This window comes from Nyctereutes procyonoides, unplaced genomic scaffold, assembly GCF_905146905.1.
Source record: "Nyctereutes procyonoides isolate TBG_1078 unplaced genomic scaffold, NYPRO_anot_genome, whole genome shotgun sequence".
NCBI classification, from domain to species: domain Eukaryota; kingdom Metazoa; phylum Chordata; class Mammalia; order Carnivora; family Canidae; genus Nyctereutes; species Nyctereutes procyonoides.
Window position 1 is genome coordinate 34,057,296 of NW_026575048.1, and position 18,665 is coordinate 34,075,960.

General features: G+C 37.4%; 1 protein-coding gene across 5 annotated transcripts in view; it reads left to right on the forward strand.

Moving 5' to 3' along the window:
* The window catches only part of MTA3 (metastasis associated 1 family member 3), a 218,029-nt gene that overhangs the window by 85,105 nt on the left and 114,259 nt on the right, over nt 1-18,665 (forward strand). For all 5 annotated transcript variants that reach the window (XR_008664722.1, XM_055327315.1, XM_055327316.1 and 2 more), the window contains exon 4: nt 17,569-17,695. Coding sequence is in view for 4 of the 5 variants with exons in the window: in XM_055327315.1 (XP_055183290.1) it covers nt 17,569-17,695 (127 nt within the window). In the remaining variant the exon portion in view is untranslated. The remainder of the gene's footprint in view (nt 1-17,568; nt 17,696-18,665) is intronic.

The window sequence follows — 18,665 nt, forward strand, 5'->3', positions numbered from 1 at the left end:
TTTCTTAGATGTAAACTTGTTTTGTAGTTTGAGTCTGTTTTGGAGGAGGGAAAGATAGAAGAACCTAAATTCTAAGAATGTGTATTTTCAAGTTGTTTTTAATGAAAAGACTTTTTCCTGCCCTACTTTTGTCCTTTAACTGGTAAAAAGAATAGAGAATAAAATCATTCCTGGTCTCACACTACTTTGGTAGAATAGGAATGTTGTATTATGAGCTGTCACTCTAATATAGAAATAGAATGATGAAAGATCATTACAGATTTACTCTAATTAGCCATTATTTTGAATCCACATTGGAATTTGCATGAATTTTTGAAACTTCTAAAGGATGTATCATATATTCACTCGTGGAGGACTTTGAACTGTTAAGGGCTAGGTTGGTATATGATATTGAAGGGAAATATAAAGGTTACTTTATTTTGTATTTTTTTGTGTCTTGCATTTGATGCTGTAATATCATATTGGCTTTTGAATTTATTTTTAAAATTCCCTTTAGTGGGGATCCCTGGGTGGCGCAGCGGTTTGACGCCTGCCTTTGGCCCAGGGCGCGATTCTGGAGACCCCGGATCGAATCCCACATCGGGCTCCTGGTGCATGGAGCCTGCTTCTCCCTCTGCCTGTGTCTCTGCCTCTCTCTCTCTGTGTGTGTGTGTGTGTGAGTATCATAAAATAAATAATAAAAAAAATTTTTTTTTAAAAAATAAATAAAATTCCCTTTAGTGAAAGAATGGAAACTGCATCTTACCCATATAAGTTAAATAAGAATAGTTTGGAGTTCTTGTCTTTTTTTTTTTTTTAAGATTTTATTTATTTATTCATAAGAATACACAGGAGAGAGAGAGAGGCAGAGACACAGACAGAAGGAGAAGCAGGCTCCATGCAGGGAGCCCGACATGGGACTCGATCCCGGGTCTCTAGGATCAGGCTCTGGGCTGAAGGCGGCGCTAAACCACTTAGCCACCCGGGCTGCCCTGGAGTTCTTGTCTTGATTAAAGGCTTAATTTTCCAGCCATACCACTTTATGAGCCTGATCTCCTCTCCACCCATAGCTTAGTGGAATAATTCTTTTTCTTCACAGCCAAATTAAACTTTTCTGTTGGCCAGTATTTATAGATCTTGGAATAAAGTATAGCTTTAGACACCATCTGATACAATATCTTCATTCTATCTAGCTTCGTTGCATAAGTAAAGATTTTTATAAATTCATTCTTCTTAGCACAATTTTTCCCATGATCTCTTTCTTTGTCTTGTGTTTTTTTCCCCTTCCTGACCCCAGTATATAATACTTTAGTCTTTAAAGCTGCATGAGTATTTTCATGTTGTGGGGACTTGTGAGTCTTTGTGGCAAGGCTGTAACAATAATTGGTTATCTAAACTTGCTTTACATTTAAGAGTATCAGTAATTCATATGGGTGAACTATAATTCCTGGCAGGAATTAATTTCAACCTGGTAGAAAAAGTACTGAAGGTTAAGATATTGGAAAGACATCCCCAGAGAGAACAAAAAAGATTTTATTTCTTGTTTTTGTATAATTCTTTTTGCCTTTAAGATGTAATATGGTTGACTCCTTTGTTGTGTTTTAATAGTTTAAACAGCAAATCCATTTCTTCTGTTGAGGTGAGTTTCAGATTACTTAGTACTCTATATATTTGAGGAAATGTTTTCTATATTATCCCTTATTTGAAAAGACTTCTTAAAAACTTGTTTAGGATTGTATATCTTTTCATATAAATAACTACAAATAGAACAGGAGAAGACGACAAGATTATAAGAAATTTTTAGAAATTATGAAGCTCATTAGTGAAAGGCTCCCAGAAAGAAATATACTGTAGAAAATGTCTGTGAGAAATGTTGTAATTCTGTACCCTGTGGTTGATTTTGTTTCCATTTTGTCTATGACAGACTATAAATTTTCTGAGGCCTTAGCTTCCATATTGCTTAAAGCTTTGAGAAAGGTTATATTCTATAGTATGAGGTGACTCATATTTCTTATATTGATAATCCCTACATCATGTAATTCACAACTTTAAATGGAGGATAGCATTTTAGAATTATTATTTAGTAGTTTACAGAGAAAAAGGAATAGAAAAATGTTTCAGTGACTGTCCTAATAAATACTTTCTCATGAATTTACCCATTCTTGAGTCTTTTTTGATTGTCTTTTTTTTTTTGAGTGATTTGACCAGAGAGCATGTATATACTTTTTTTAAAAAATTTATTCATTTTAGAAAGAGAGAAAACACATGAGTAGGAGGGGCAGAAGGAGAGTGAGAGAGACTCTCAAGCAGACTTGATGCTGGGTTGAGCTCAGAGCCTGATGCAGGGTTCAGTCCCAGTACCCTGACATCATGACCTGAGCTGAAACCAGGAGTCAGGTGCTTAACTGGCTGTGCCACCCAGGTGCCCCTGTATATGCAGTTTTTAATGTTTTTAATACACGTTCCCAAAGAGCCTTCCAGAAAGTATGAGTCACTTTTCTTCATGCTTTGCTGTCATTTAGTCTTCTCCTGTATTGTAGAAGTTTTATAGTTTTAGATTTAACATTTAAGTTATGACTCTTTTTTTTTAATTTTCATTTATTTATGATAGTTACAGAGAGAGAGAGAGAGGCAGAGACATAGGCAGAGGGAGAAGCAGGCTCCATGCACCGGGAGCCTGATGTGGGATTCGATCCTGGGTCTCCAGGATCGCGCCCTGGGCCAAAGGCAGGCGCCAAACCGCTGCGCCACACAGGGATCCCAGTTATGACTCATTTTTAATTAGTTTTTATATCTAGTGCAAGGTATGGATCCTAAATTCCTTTCTTTGTGAGGCCAGCAGGCATGTACATACCTGATGGCTCCAGCACCATTTGTTGTAAAGGCTATCCTTTCTCCATGGCACTGCTTTTGTGCTTTTGTCAAATTGGGTGGTCATATATGAGTGGCTCTATTTCTGGCCTTTCTGTTCTGTTCCATTGATCTATTTGTTGCTCTTTTTTGCCAGTAACTGGCTTTTGATTATTGTAGCTTTCTAATACTTTTCGAAATCAAGTAATGTTAGCCCTCCAACTTTGATTTCTCTTCTTTGGAGCTCTTAAACTATTCTAGATTCTTTGTACTTCCATCTGAGTTTTATTTATTATTATTATTTTTTTCCATCTGAGTTTTAGTACCAGCTTGTCAACTTGTAGAAAAAGCCTGCTGGGATTTTTATTGGGATTGTGTTAAATCCATTGACTATTTTTCTTTTAAATTTTTATTTACGATAGTCACAGAGAGAGAGAGGCAGAGACATAGGCAGAGGGAGAAGCAGGCTCCATGCACCGGGAGCCCGACGTGGGATTCGATCCCGGGTCTCCAGGATCGTGCCCTGGGCCAAAGGCAGGCACCAAACCCCTGCGCCACCCAGGGATCCCCAATCCATTGACTATTTTGAGGAGAATTGACATTTTAACAATATTGAATCTTCTAATCCATGAACACAGTATGTCTTTTGTCATTGCTCATTTGTTCCTTTTTATTGTTGAGTAGCTTTCCATTGTATGGCTGTACCACCGTTTGTTTATTCACTCATCTGTTGGTAGACAGTTCACTTATTTCCAGTTTTTGCCAATTACAGATTGGTAACAAAATAAAGTTGTTGTGAATATTTGTTAGAAATTTTTGTACAGACATTCATTTTCTTGGGTTGGAGTAGGATGGCTTTATCCATTTGGTAGGGGTATTTTTAGCTTTTTAAGAAACCATGAACTGTTTGCCAATGTGAGTGTACCATTTTACATTCCGATAGGTAGTAGTGTAAGAGCATTTAGATTTCTTCACCCTGCCTACAGTTGGTATGGTCAGTCTTTTAATTTAGGCCTCCTACTAGATGTGTTGCAGACATAGTCAATTTTACTTTTTTGCATCCTGGATATTTTCATACTCCTATAAATCATATTGAGATGATTCCTGGGATGCAATCAAGTTACTTGGGAACAGTTTGATCCTTTTGGATGTTGCGTTTATGACCTCACATGTATTTGTTAAGTGGATATGGAGCTCTGTCTTGGGCTTAATTGTTCCCCATTATTTAGGCAAGACCTTTCTGTGTAGTCTACCCAATACACTGTGAATTATGAGTTTTTCTAGGGTAGCTGTTTGGGAACAAATATGTTTGTGGCCCCATGTGAGCACTAGGCACTGTTCCCTCTGATTCTTTCTAGGGATCCTTTCCTTGACTTACTAGTTTCTCATGCGCTTTCATTGATTGGTGCAGTGCTGGAAGTTCAACCCATGCTGTCCCCAGGTTTTCTGTTCTCGGGTACTCTGTCTTCTACAGTCTGGTTGCTTTGTTCTCCCTGGTCTCTCAGCTTTGCTTCTCTAACTCTGGGACTCTGCTAGGCTCTGCCTCAGCTTCTCCTCCTTGCACTGTTGCCTGGAAATTCTCTTGGCATTATGTATGTAATGTTAGGGCTCATCTCTTGTTTGTTTCCTGTCTCTCAAGAATCACTGTTCTTGGGACATCTGGGTGGCTCAGTGGTTGAGCATCTGCCTTTGGCTCAGGGCGTGATCCTGGGGCCTGGGGATTGAGTCCCGCATGGGGCTCCTTGTAGGGAGCCTGTTTCTCCCTCTGCTTAAGTCTCTGCCTCTCTGTCTGTGTCTTTCATGAATAAATAAATAAAATCTTTAAAAAAAAAATCACTGTTCTTTGTCACCTGATAGCCAGTGGTCCAGTGTTAAGAAAACTGAGGTTTCAGTATTCTGTCTGCTGTCCACTTTTTGAATTATTAATTTTTAATTGTTTTGGTTGTTTCAGGGTAGATCTGGTCTCTGTTAATTCATTTGTTTGGAAGCAGAAATCCTCATTCTTTAAAAAAAAATGTCAAGGGATAAAATACAACGGAATGGGTAAAGTGGGCAGGTCAGTAAATATTCTCCAGATGTATGCATTTCTGTTACTTCCACTCAGATAAAGAAACTTTCTGATACCCTAGTAGGTTCTTTATGCGCATTTCTGGTCATAAATGCGCTCTTCCTCCCGAGGTAATCATTGTTACTGCTCTCTTCCTCCCCAGGTAATCACTATTCTGATGTCTACCTACCATCTGTTAGTTTTGCCAAGTTTTTACTTCATCTAAATGGAGTACCTACAGTATTTGCCCTCTTTGCCTGACTTTTCCCCTGAGCACCCTGTCTATAGGATCTGTTGGTGTTATTGCTTGCTACTACTTTTTCTTTTCTCTAGCTCAGTGGAATTCCTTCTCCTATTGATGGACATTTGAGTGATTTCCAGGTTTTGGCTCCTATGATAAAGCTGCTAGGAATATCTTACACAAATCTTTTGGTGTACTTAAACTTTCATTCCTCTTGGGGGTAAATACCCAGGCGTGGAATTGTTGGTTTTTTGGGTAGGTATCAATTTACTTCAGGAGGTATTGCCAAAAAATTTCCCAGAATGGTAGAACCATCTTTTACTTTGTTTGTGAATATATGGGAATTCTAATTGGTATATGTTCTTGATGAGTTTTGGTATTTTCAGTCTTTTAAATTTTCACCATTATGGGACCATAAGTTTTCCTTGAGTAGGCTAAAGTATCATAGTCAGGTTGAATAATATCAAGGCTTAGGTGACCAGCCGACCTGGAGGGTTCTCTGAATTAGGAGACTCAGTTTTAAAACCAGAATGGTTCTAATCACCCTAGATGAGGCTCTCTGCTGATGTCATCTGCAGAATGTTAATAGAAACAGGAAATTCCCATGGTCTAGCCAAGCTCAAGTAAAGATAAGGCCTGAGCCAGCCTATTTCTCTAATTAAAAAAGACAGGGACCCACCACCCCAATTTCCTTTCTCCTTCAAGTCTCATGTAAGTTATGTTTCTTCACAGAAGCTTCTGCTGGCCATTCAAGCTACATTAGTTTCCTCTGTCATACTTCTGAAGTACCCTACAGAATTGTGTAATAATTACCACACTTGAAGTAATATATTCATATCTATAATCCTGGATCAGCTGTAATTTATCAGGGCAGGACTTTTTTTTTTTTCCTCATAGATATCCCCAGAACACATTGGTAGGCACATGAGTACATTTTATTTATTTAATTTACCAGGAATGGGGTGGGGTTTGGAGGGAAATAGGTGAAACATGTAGCAGGGTTGGGCATTAAGAGATTTTTCAGCCATGAAAGTTTAGGTTTGATACTAGTGGTGGTTGAAAGCTATCGAGGGTTTTGTTTTTTGTTTTTTAATCAAAGCAGAGGGGAAACGTGAGTTGTGTTATAGGAAGATGCTGACTACTCTGTCCAGAATGATTTGTAGAGAATGGTGGTCTGGTGGTGCTGGAAAATTTGGTTACTTCTGATCTTTTTATTTTGTTTCTTAGGTTTTAAAATTGATAGCAAGTGAAAAAATGCATGGTGGCATGTTAAGGCTGTATAAAATTCCAGATGGACTTTGAATATATTATAAGATTGGGCAGCCTTTGCCAGATGCAGTGTTCTTTGAATAAATAAATGTAAAGCAGAAATAGCTTAAATTTCTGATGGGATCCTAACTTGCTGTAGAACAACTTATGAGTCATTATATCATACAATGTGAGGATAAAATTTGTGACAGATTTCTTAAACCCAATAAAATAAAAAAACTCTTGATTCAGGCAGTTTTTATTTTTCTTTTCAGGTTAGACTTCAGTTAATATTTCTTTTGCAGAGGTCAGTCATCCTGAATACCTTTCTTTTCTTTCTTTTTTTTTTTTTTCTGAATACCTTTCAAGGAAGTTTGGAGGACAGAACAATTTTCATAGTAACACTAAGCTATCATTTAATTGTTCCACTGATTCTCTTGTGAGTAAATAGCAGAGTTTTTCCAGAGATGGAATGACATGGATGGCACCATTGCTCTCATGATGATGGATTGTGTGCTTGTAATTTGTATTTTTAAAGATTTCTTCATTTTAATTTCTTTCCTCTTGTTTAATATTATATATATTTATTCATGAGAGACACACAGAGAGAGGCAGAGACATAGACAGAGGGAGAAACGGGCTCTTCCCAGGGAGCCAGATGTGGGACTCGATCCCTGGACTCAGGATCATGCCCTGAGCCAAAGGCAGATGCTCAACTGCTGAGCTACCCAGGTGTCCCTCTTCGTTTTAATTTCTATTACAGTATTGGTAGATATAACCTATTTAACAAAAGCTTTTTTTTTTTTTAAGATTTTTATTTATTTATTCATGAGAGACATAGAGAGTGAGAGGCAGAGACACAGGCAGAGAGACAAGTAGGCTCCATGCAGGGAGCCTGATGGGGAACTCAATGCTGGGGCTCCAGGATTAAGACCCCTGGCCAAAGCGGTGCTAAACCGCTGAGGCACCAGGGCTACCCCTAACAAAAGCTTTTTGAAGTCTTTGATAGGATTTAAGAGGATAAGGGGTCCCGAGACCAAAAAAGCTGTCCTAGGTATTCTTTCAGAATAACATTTTCAAATTAATGTTTTATAATAATGATTCTTAACTGAAGCTCAACTGGCGTGATTCACCCCATAGTTTCTAAATCAGGATTTCCACTGGTAGGGTCTAGATATGTTTTTGTTTATTTATAAAAAGTAATTTTGGATGCCTGCCTGGCTCAGTTGGTAGAGCATATGATTCTTGGATCTTGGGGTTGTGAATTTGAGTTCTACGTTGGGTGTAGAGATGACAAAAAAACCCTAAGAAAAAAAGAAGTAAAATCAGATTTTTAATTTGTTTAAATTTTAATATGATTTGCCTTCTTAATTAGGAACTGTTGTTTTAGGATAGAAATTGTTTTCCAAATAACAAAGATCATATTAAAATTCATTTAAAAATAGTAATAGCAGTTTTTTTTAATCTAATGCTGTTTAGTCACTGTACTGAACAATTTATGTGCATTATCTTAATCTTAACAATAAACTTAAGAGGGAAGAATTGTGTACACATTTTACAGATGAAGAAAGTGAGGATTACAAAGAGTAAATAATTTGCCCAAGTTCACATACTCGGAACATGTGTTACTAGACTTTGAATTCAGGTGTGATTCTGAAGCCTGGTTTTCCATCCACCCTCTTAGATCTTGAAAGAATTGTGCAAAGTGGAGCCCTTTGAACTACTTTTTGATAGCTACTCTGTGTAGTGTTTTATGTCATAACTTTGTACATTTATCCTTGCAGCTACTCACTGGTGTGTTACCTGATAATTCTTACCTGGTTTATCTATTACAAACATTTCTTTTTTATTATTATTACAAACATTTCTTGAAGTTGCATCTCTTTTTACCCTACAAGTAAAACAGCATGGATACAAAAATAAATGAGCCATCTTTGTTCACAAGGGACTCTGAAGGAGCTGACTATAGTATAAAGCATTCTGTGACAAGTACCTTAGGCTTATGTGGGTGTTGCTCTGTGGCAAAAAAACATGGAGAAGACTCCGCCGTGTGGAGGTTGGTGAAAGTCTCAAGAGATCAGGTATCAAAATCTCAAGTTTACATTTGGTCTTCTTACTTCTGCTAGCTTTTCATCCACTTTAATAATCTCTTATTTATCTTATCATTTCTTTTTTATTAAGATTTATTTATTTATTTGAGTGAGAGAGCACACAAGTAGAGGGAAGGGCAAAGGGAGAGGGGGAGAGAATCTCAAGCAGACTCCTTGCTAAGCAGGAGCCCGACATAGGGCACACACAGGCCCAGTCTCAGGACCCTGAGATCATGACTGAGCCGAAATCAAGAGTTGGTTGCTTAACTGAGTCAGCCACCCAGGCTCCCCTCATGCATTTCTTTATAGAAGCGTTAGATACTTAGTTCTTGCCTGATTTTGATCTCCCGAGCTGGCCCACTTTTTCTTTCTTTTGCTGTTTCTAAAATTTTAAATTCAATTAATTAACATGTAATATATTATTGGTTTCAGAGGTAGAGGTCAATGATTCAGCAGTTGCATATAACACCCAGTGTTCATGACATTATATGCCCTTGTTAACAACGCCCGTCACCCAGTTACTCCATCCCCCCACCCCTCCTCCCCTCCAGCAACCCTCAGTTTGTTTCCTACGATGTAGAGTTTGTCTCCCTCTTTAATTTCATCTTGTTTTATTTTTTTCTCTTTCTCTATGATCCCCCCCTTTTTAAATTCCATATATAAGGGAGATCATATGATAATTGTCTTTCTCTGACTTAATTTTGCTTAGCATAATATTCTCTGGATCCTTCCATGTCTTGCAAATGGCAAGATTTCATATTTTTTATGGCTAAGTAATATTCCATTGTGTGTGTGTGTGTGTGTGTGTGTGTGTGTGTGTATGTGTATTACATCTTTTTTATCCATTCATCTGTCAATGGATGTTTGGGCTCTTTCCATAGTCTGGGTATTATGGACATTGCTGCTGTAAACACTGGAGTGCAGGTGCCCCTTTGGATCACTGCCTGTGTATCTTTGGGTTTAATACCCAGTAATACAATTGCTGGGTCATAAGGTAGCTCTATTTTCAACTTTTTGAGGAACCTCCATAGTTTTCCAGAGTGGCTACACCAGCTTGCATTCCCACCAACAGTGTAAGAAGGTTGCCATTTCTCTGTATCATTGGCTGGTCCACTTTTGATCTCCTCCTTTTTTAATCTTCAAAACCAAAATTTATTTGTGTATTTACAGACATGTATATTCACATATATTTCAGAAATTGATTAATGCTAGAATGCCAGTTGAAATTTCTATTTTTTGCAAGATGATAGAGATGAAGACAAGGAAGATATAGGTTAACGAAATGATTATCAACTGTAGTAGTTGTTGCCATGAAGGAAAAAAAAGTTTAACATGAATTAGAGCTTAGGTTAACATGAATTAGAGTTTAGGTACATGCAAAAGAAAGAAGTATTTTCCTCCTATTTGGCCATATTCAGTTTTTATTTTGAAGTATTTTTAGGAAGCAGAAAAGAGGCAAAATGTAGTGCTAATAATGAACCTACCAGCTAGCTTTTTCTTCTCAATATTTTCATATTTTTGCTTCAAATTTTTATAGTGCTATGTGTATCCCCATCCCTCCTTAGTTTCTCCATAGGTAAATTGCTGTCTTAACTTTGGTGTGTTTTTTCCATTCATGTTTTTAATATTTTTTGCTGTATGTGTGTGTATTTTTATAGAACACTTTTTTACATTTTAAAAAATGTTATTGTACATATGTGTCCTTCTACAGATTGCTTTTTTGCTCAAAATCAAATTTTTGAGATCCATCCATCTTGGTACTTGGATTCACTCATGCATTTTAAGCTACTGAATAGAATTTCATTACATGACCACACTGAAATTTAGCTATTCTTTTTTGGCCTTTTGCATTGTGTTTATTTTTTTCCTTTTTCTGAAATTTTCTTTTTTCTTTTTCTTCTTCTTCTTCTTCTTCTTCTTCTTCTTCTTTTCTTCCTTCCTTCCTTCCTTCCTTCCTTCCTTCCTTCCTTCCTTCCTTCCTTTCCCTTTCCCTTTCCCTTTCCCTTTCCCTTTCCCTTTCCCTTTCCCTTTCCCTTTCCCTTTCCCTTTCCCTTTCCCTTTCCCTTTCCACAGTCCAGAGCAAGGTCTTTTATTTTTTTGTAACTATCATGCCATGAATTCATAGAGAATGGGATCCAGCAGCTCAGGCTCCTTTCCACTGGTTCTCACAAAGTATGCTTGTCTGGATGGAGCAGGCTGGTGCCTTCAGTCGAACCCAAGTATGTTTCTCTTTGGCTTCCTTCTTTTTCTGATCATTTTCCTTCATGCGGCTCTTAGAGTGCTTACTATGTTTCACATGTACCTTAATTCACTTGGCAAGAATCTTGCCCTAAACTTGCCGGTTTACAACAATGCCAACAGCATGCTGGGTAACACTATAGACTCTCCCAGTTTTGCCATGGTAGCATTTGTGGGGCACTGCTTTGTGAGGACTGCCTATTCTCTTAATGTTCACAGTATCACCATTCCTGTAGACAGGCACATGTGTGGCAGGAGGAGCAACAATACCCTGTGTTCTAAAAGGCCTACAGAATCCATAGCAGGCACCTCTCCTCTTTCCTTTTGTGTTGGGCATTTTGGCACATTGCCAGAAGATGATTCTGCTGACCTTTTACATTTTGACATTTTTTTTCAGGTTTAGCTTTTTTTGTTTTTGATATAGTTCATATATCATATAATTCATCTTTCAAAAACGTATATAATTTAGTAGTTTTTAGTATATTCACAGATTTGTTTAACCCTAACCATTATTTAACTCCAGAACATTTTTAGCACTCCGCAAGGAAACCCATTCCCATTAGTAGTCACTCCCCCGGTTCACCCTCCACCCGTCCTCTAGCAACTACTCATCCACTTCCTGTCTCCGTGGATTTGCTTGTTCTGGACTTTTCATATAAATGGAATCATATAATATATGGCCCTTTGGGTCTTTCACTTTCATAATGTTTCATTTGGTATATTGCCTCAAGGTTCATCTGTGTTGTAGAATGAATCATCAGCATTTCATTCCTTTTTATGGCTGAATAATGCTAGGTCTATGATAACTATGTTTAGCTATCTGAGGAGCTGCCAAACCGTATACAAATGCGGTGGCACCATTTTACACCAGCAATGTACAAAGATTCCAGCTTTTCCACATGTATGCCAATGCTTGTTATGTCTTTTTTATTGTAATCATCCTAGTTGGTATGAAATATCTCACTCTAATTTTGATTTGCATTTCCCTAGTAAGTAATGATACATCTTTTCATATACTTATGGGCCATATGTATGTGTATAATTTTATTTTTTGGTTGCTTATGCTTTAGGGTTCCATAGTGAAGAAACCATTATGTAGTCTAAGGTCATGAAAAGCTATACCTGTGGTTTATCTAAGAGTTTCTGTATTTTTTTTAGCTCTCTCTCTCTCTCTCTCTCTCTCTCTCTCTCTCTCTCAGCAGAAAGAGAGGGAGAGAAAAAATCATAAGCAGGCTCCACGCTCAGTGCACAACCTGATGCGGGGCTCCATCTCACAACTGTGAGATCATGACCTGAGCTGAAATCAAGAGTCAGATGTTTAACTGACTGAGTCACCCAGGTGCCTCTGGTTTTAGCTCTTAAATTTAGGACTTTAATTCATTTTGCATTAATTTTTGCATATGGTATGAGGGTGAAACTTCATTCTTTGTGGATATTCAGTTGTTCTCAGCATCATTTGTAGAAAAAATTTCATTTCTCCAATGAATTGTCTTGATACTGTTGTCCAAAATCAATTAACCATAAACATATGGGCTCATTTCTGGATTCAAGTATATGTGCATCCTTATGCCAATATCACATAATCTTTGTTGTAGCTTTAAAATCTGAAGTGTGAGTCACCTTAAATTTGTTCTTTTTCAAAAAGATTTTGACTATTTTGGGTCACTTATATATCCATATGAATTTTAGAATTAGTTTGTCAATTTTTGTGAAAAGGCAGTTGGAATTTTGATAGAAGTTGCATTGGATCTGTAGGTGAATTTTGGGAAATTGCCGTGTTAACCATAGTAAGGCATTCAATCTATGAACATAGTTTTTCCATTTTTTTTTAGGTCTTTAATTTCTTTTTTTTTATTTTTTTAAGATTTTATTTATTCATGAGAGACACACACACACACACACAGAGGCAGAGACACAGGCAGAAGGAGAAGCAGGCTCCATGTAGGGAGCCCAGTGTGGGACTCGATCCCGAGTCTCCAGGACCAGGCCCTGGGCTGAAGGCGGTGCTAAACCTCTGAGCCACCTCGGCTGCCTAGGTCTTTAATTTCTTTCAACAGTGTTTATTGTTTTTAGTATACAAGATTTGTCCTTGGTTGAGTATTTTTCTAAGTAATTTTTTTCCTTTTGGTGCCATTGTAAATGATTTTGTTTTCTTAGTTTGGGTTTGGATTATTCATTGCTAATGATGGAAATATAACTGGTTTTTCTTTATTATTTGCCTTTAAGCTACCATACTGTTTCTCTTCATTCAGATAGTTTCCTGAAATCTTCATTGTCATAAAAATTTTATTCAACTACCTTATTCCTTTTTTGAGGATTGTTTTTTCTTACAAGGCACACTTGAGTTGCATCAATACTAAGCTATTTTCTTTTTCTTTTTTTTTTTTTAATACTAAGCTATTTTCAATCCAATAATATACCTTCAAACATTTGGGTACTTGTTAAATGCATCTACAGACAAATTTTTAACTGCTTACTTTTCTGGATGGTCTGTACCAACTAACATCTTATCATCACGTGCTGATAATCCATTAAAATACAGACCTAAGGAAGTTTGGGAATAACCTGTGGAGGATTCTACTCATGTCTGCTTTCCCCTCCATCCCTCCCAACTAATAAGTAAGAATTAGAATTCTGGTCTATTCTGAAAAACACTCAGTTTTGTTTTTGTTTTTTTTTTTAAATGTTAGGGAATATCCCCCCCCCCCCCCCGTTTTAAAAAGATTTTATTTGTTTATTCATGAGATTTTATTTGTTTCTTCAGAGAGAGAGAGGCAGAGATATAGGCAGAGGGTGAAGCAGGCTCCATGCAGGGAGCCCAGTATGGGACTCAAGTACCTAGGATCAGTAATGGCTGCTCCTTCCCTGCATTCTTTTTTTTTTTTTTTTTATAAAAGATTTTATTTATTTATTGAGACAGAGAGAGAGGCAGAGGGAGAAGCAGGCTCCATGCAGGGAGCCTGATGTGGGACTCGATCCCAGGTCCCCAGGATCACACCCCAGGCTGCAGGCGGCGCCAAACCACTGCACCACCGGGGCTGCCCTCCTTCCCTGCATTCTGTGCCTTGTTGCTCAGGCACCTGAATGCATCAGTCTCCAGCTCTGCTCTTGTACATGTCACATGCCCATTTTCTAACTGGGCTTTGCTTCATTCCCTGATTGACACCTACTGCTGAAAAAACTGATTTCCCACATCTCATAGCTGAGTGCTCCAGACTGTTTGGCTGGTTTGACTTGTTCTCTGACCTCTGTGTCTCGGACACTGTTTGTCCAGGCCATATCCCATCCCCTCAGCCTGCATGTGTGATGAGCCTGACTGAGATTTTTTAGTATGGTTTCTTTCTCATCCTGCAGTCTACAACTTAGAAATTTGTGGGAGCCTTGGTGGGTCATGCATTGTGTGGTATGTACTACTAAAACCGAAGATATCAGTATTAAGTATAGGGACATTTATATTGCTCCTTAACACTTGATACAATCCCATTGTACAGTTTCCTTCATACTCTTTCTCTTCTCCATGCCCCCAGTGCCTTCTTGCTAATAAACTGTGGTGAAACTTTCCCAATTGTAAGGAAAATACAGTAAATAATTTTGTATCCATCTCTTCTATCACTGTATAGAGTATAGGACTTCTACTTTAATAACTTTTGGAAATTATAGCAAATTTGTTCCATCAAGCTTGGTAAAATTATATTAAAAATTATAAATATGTTATGTTCCCAATTTCTGATGATGGTAATTAAGTATTTTAAATTTTTCATTGTCTAAATGCTAGTTTTGCCATTGTGGTCATTTAATGTCTTTAGGATGTGAATGGCATGGGAGTTGTTCCTGTTTGGAAGCTAGTGTAAATTTATGAAAATATATAAATAAAATTAACACTAGTAAATTTTGGAAGGTGAGTTTTAGGTGCTGTTCGGTGATTTGTGTTTGGCTCGGTTGCATGTCAGAGATTCTAGTCCTTTTCACCCTGTACCAAGAGGTTGTAGAAGAGATTAAGATTTGCTGTTGTTATTTGTAGAGCTTGTTGTGATTTTAGCTCTATAGGGTATGCATTAGAATTCAGTTAGTTGTGTTCTACAGGACAACAAAATCCTCATTAAGTAAAGGGTATAATTTTGTATGTGGTATTTGCTGGTGCTAATAGAGCTAATGCAGCAATAACTTCATTGATCTCCATTGTTGATCTATGCAAGTAAATGGCTGTTTTAGTGCTGGATTTCTCTTTGAGTAGTTCATTAAAAAGAACATTCAGGGGGTGCCTGAGTGCCTCAGAAGTGCCTCTGCCTTCAGCTTAGGTCATGATCCCTGAGTCCTGGGATCCAGTCTGCATTGGGCTCCTTGGTGAGCAGAGAGTCTGCTGTTCCCTTTCTTGCTCCCTCTGCCTCTCCCCCTGCTTGTGCTCCAGTACTCTGTCAAATAAATAAAATATTTTTAAAAAAATAAAAATTAATAAAAAAGGAACATTCAAAGAATTTTAAGTTGCTTTAGTCGAATTAGGTGAGTCTTTTTCTAAACTAGTTTTTCAATTGAGAGTTTAAAAAAATTGAAAATATTGTAAAAAAGATCTCATGTTTAGCTTCATTCATTGCCCTCATGCAGTTTAAAAGCACTGCTATAATTAGAGAATTATATATGTGATCAAATCTCATTTGTGGTTCTGGGTCCATAAATGAGAACTTTTAAGAATAGCGAGAAGCAGAAATATACACACATGTATATCTGTGTGTGTTGCCCATCAGTGTCCCAAAATTAAGTCCTTGAGTCCTAAACTGAAGCTCTTCCTACATGAAGAGCAACCCCCACCCCTGACCTCCCTCCCTGTAGTCTCACCATCTGAGTCCTTAGTGCCCCTGCTATTCCCACACAGTCTGGCCACAGTAAGGCTGCAGAGGATCTGTAAGCCCCCTAGAGGTATTCTATTAAGAATTTTTTTTTATCTAAAAGTATTTGGAATTGTATTTGTAAATGACACTTGGTCATTTTTTTCTTTTTTAAAAGATTTTATTTATTTGAGAGAGACAGAGATAGCGAGAGAGAGCATGAGCAGGGAGGAGAGGGAGAAGCAGGCTCCCACTGAGCAGGGAGCCCTATACAGGGCTCGACATGGGATTCAATCCCAAGACCGGGGGATCATGACCCAAGCCAAAGGCAGACACTTATCTGACTAAGCCATCCAGATGCCCTTGGTGACTGTTTTTTCTTTATTTTTATTTTTTTTTTTACTTTTTTAAACTTTTTTTCTTTAAAAATATTATTAAATGCAGTGGGTTAAAAAATAAAAAAAAACTATGAAACTTTGCTGTCTCCTGTCCCTTGCTTCCAACTCTGTTTCTCAAAGGCAAATGCTTTGAATTGTTTCTTCCTAATAACTTTTGCTCACGGATTGTCTCTAACACCTTGAATGGTGCCTGTTTGGGCATCTAATAAATCTTGGTTGAATGAATGAAAGATTGTTCTTACTCTGTTTCCAGACTTGATAAATAGTTTACAATTTTCGAGTATAATTCTAGGTTGACTATCATTTTTCCTTTTGGATAACATTGCTTCACCATCTTAGGATAGTGTTCCTATTCATATAGAATTCCACTATGATGCTAGTTTCTTTGCATGTGACTTATGTTTTCTCTCCGTAAACTTTCGGATCTCATGTTAGCACTTAAAAGTAACTAAGTATGCCAGAAATTCAGTCTGGGAAATGTCCCTGAATCATTTCTTTGATAGGTGTTCCTTTCCTCCCTCTCCCCACCAAAAGAGATAAAGAAATGTGTTTTCTCTGTTGTTTCTTTCTGAAACTTTTATGCTTGGGATGTTGGGTTTTGTGAATTATTTTTTATTTTCTTTTTTTATACTTCGTTTTCTACTGGTTTATCTCTTTGTCTTAGTGTTGAAATTTCTGGGAGATTTCCTTAGCAATACCTTCTGGATCCTTCTATTAGTTTTTTGTTTGTGTTCTCAATTTTTTGAAAAAGATTTTATTTATTTATTTGAGAGAGACCCTGCATGAGCAGGGAGAGAGGCAAAGGGGAAAAAGGAAGCAGGCTCCCCACTGAGCAAGAAGCCTTGGTGGGAGGCTTGAGGCTGGATCCTAGGACGTTGAGATCCTGAGATGGTGACCTGAGCTGAAGGCAGCTGCTTAACCCACTGAGCCACCCATGCACCCCCATGTTATCATATTTGAGAAGTGTTATCCTATTTCCATTTTTCCTATTAATGTCTTTTTTTCAAGTGGAGTATTCTGGGATTTAGTTACAGTATTGTAGATAGACTTTCAACCTTCCTCCTGGCTTTTTCTCTTGCCTATTCCTCTTTCTCAGAGTACTTAGTATCTTTGAAGGCTAAGTCACCTCAAGCTTTGTGCTTGCCTTCTCCTTGCATCTATCTATCTGTACATACAAATATATAGATTGTCACTTCCTTCTCTTAGCTAAGCTTGTACTTTTTTTTTTTTTAACATCTGCTTTCCATCTTCTAAAACTTTTTTTGGCTGAAAGTTTTTCCTCCATTATTGTTTCCACTTTTATTGTCATTGAAATATGTGTACATTTTCATTGCTGTGCTTTTTATTTATTTATTTATTTATTTATTTATTTATTTATTTATTTATTTTTTAATTTGGGGTGCTTTTATGAGAGTAGAGGAGATAAATACACATGTTCCATCTGCCATTTTAAAATCGCAGTTCTTTCTCTTTGTGGCCTCAATTCATGTCATTTTATGGTTGTAAATTCAAATGACAAGTTAAATATGTAAATTTAAAATAAAATAACAAAAGTTGGTTTGAAGAAAATTTTGAACAAATGATTGATCTGTCTTAATGTCCAGGTAGATAATGTGCCGTGTAGTAATACATTCTTTGAATTTTATTTGTGTAGAAGAAATTGAGGAAGAATCAGAAACAACAATTGAGGCGGACTTGACTGATAAACAGAAACATCAGCTGAAACATAGGGAGCTCTTTTTGTCTCGCCAGTATGAATCTCTGCCTGCAACGCATATCAGGTAAGAGCATCGTAGAAACTGATAGGAAGTATTCACTAATATTGTGACAATTAGAAACAATACAAAACAACCTTCTTTGAACCATTTCCAAACTCTCTTCATGATCTTGTTCAACTTAGTTTACTAAAGGCTTCATGATGGAATTTTATCTTGGAAATTTGTAGTGTTATTACCATATTAAAGCCCTGCAGGTGTTCTACAGTAAAAGTAATCATTTTAGCTTTATTTTAATCCAGACTTTTCCAATTGATGTATGTAGCTATTAGCATCCTGCAAGACAATGTCCAGCAAACACTATTTTAGGAAATGCTAATCTCCAGATTCCTAAAACCTTATAGAGTCAGTCATTAGAATCCCAGACCTAAAACAGAAGATCTGGGTCCCAGGCAGGTGACTCTTGACAGAACATTTGGCCTTTTATTTTCTCTTGAGGAAGTCTGAGATGAAAACTTCGTATTTCTTTATTTTTTTTTAATTTTTTATTTATTTATGATAGGCACAGAGAGAGAGAGAGAGAGAGAGAGAGAGAGAGAGAGGCAGAGACACAGGCAGAGGGAGAAGCAGGCTCCATGCACCAGGAGCCTGACGTGGGATTCGATCCCGGGTCTCCAGGATCGCGCCCTGGGCCAAAGGCAGGCGCCAAACCGCTGCGCCACCCAGGGATCCCTTATTTTTTATTTTTTTTTTTAATTTTTTATTTTAAAACTTCGTATTTCTTATACTTAACTTGTATCTGCTTTGTGCATTGATGGGAAGCAAGAGTGAAAAAAATTCCATCCCTGGTTTGTAGTTTTGGGGATTGTGGAGGAATGGTGGTGGTCTTTTATGATATGCTCATGGTACCATTCAAGCATAAATATCTTAGAGGTCTAACAATATGTTTAAACTCAAAAGATAGGCAATTACTGACTGTCAGGGTCAGGTAAACTTCAGATAGTAGTTGGCATTTACTCAACCTTGGAAAGAGGGC